Raw genomic sequence first — 474 nt, 5'->3', positions numbered from 1 at the left:
AAAAAAAAAAAAAAAAAAAAAAAAAAAAAAAAAAAAGTTATGTAAATATTTTGCATAAAAATATGAATGCGGAGTTGAGAATTGTTTATAAGTAAAAAATTAAGGGTCTTAAAATAATATATTCTTACAAGTGTTATATTATATATATATATATATATATATATATATATATATATTTATTTATTTATTTATCTATACATATTATTATTATATATATATATATATATAATAAATTGGTTTCGTTTATATATTTGAATAATGGGCAAAGGAGCTGTTCATCCCAATGGCTCTAACTTTTGTCGTTTTTTAAAATATAATATTGTAGATAAGATGAGGACGCTTGTTAGTACAAATTTATATGATACTCCTCGTTGGTTAGAATGGTCAGAGAGAGCCCCGCCTATGGAAATATATAATATAAGTTTAAAAACAAAATATAATAATAATAAATATATGGATTTAGTAAAATTTTTA

At 19.4% G+C, this 474-nt stretch overlaps 1 protein-coding gene across 1 annotated transcript; it reads left to right on the top strand.

The window, feature by feature from the left end:
- Positions 1-258: 258 nt before the first annotated feature.
- PRSY57_0725100 (hypothetical protein) lies at positions 259-474 on the top strand (the record flags this gene model as incomplete). Its single annotated transcript, XM_020114687.1, has 1 exon — positions 259-474. A coding segment is annotated over one exon (216 nt), but the record flags the coding sequence as incomplete, so codon positions are not given.

Source organism: Plasmodium reichenowi, chromosome 7, assembly GCF_001601855.1.
Source record: "Plasmodium reichenowi strain SY57 chromosome 7, whole genome shotgun sequence".
NCBI lineage: Eukaryota > Apicomplexa > Aconoidasida > Haemosporida > Plasmodiidae > Plasmodium > Plasmodium reichenowi.
Note: the sequence above shows the minus strand (reverse complement) of the source record. Positions and strands in the feature narration are given on the sequence as shown.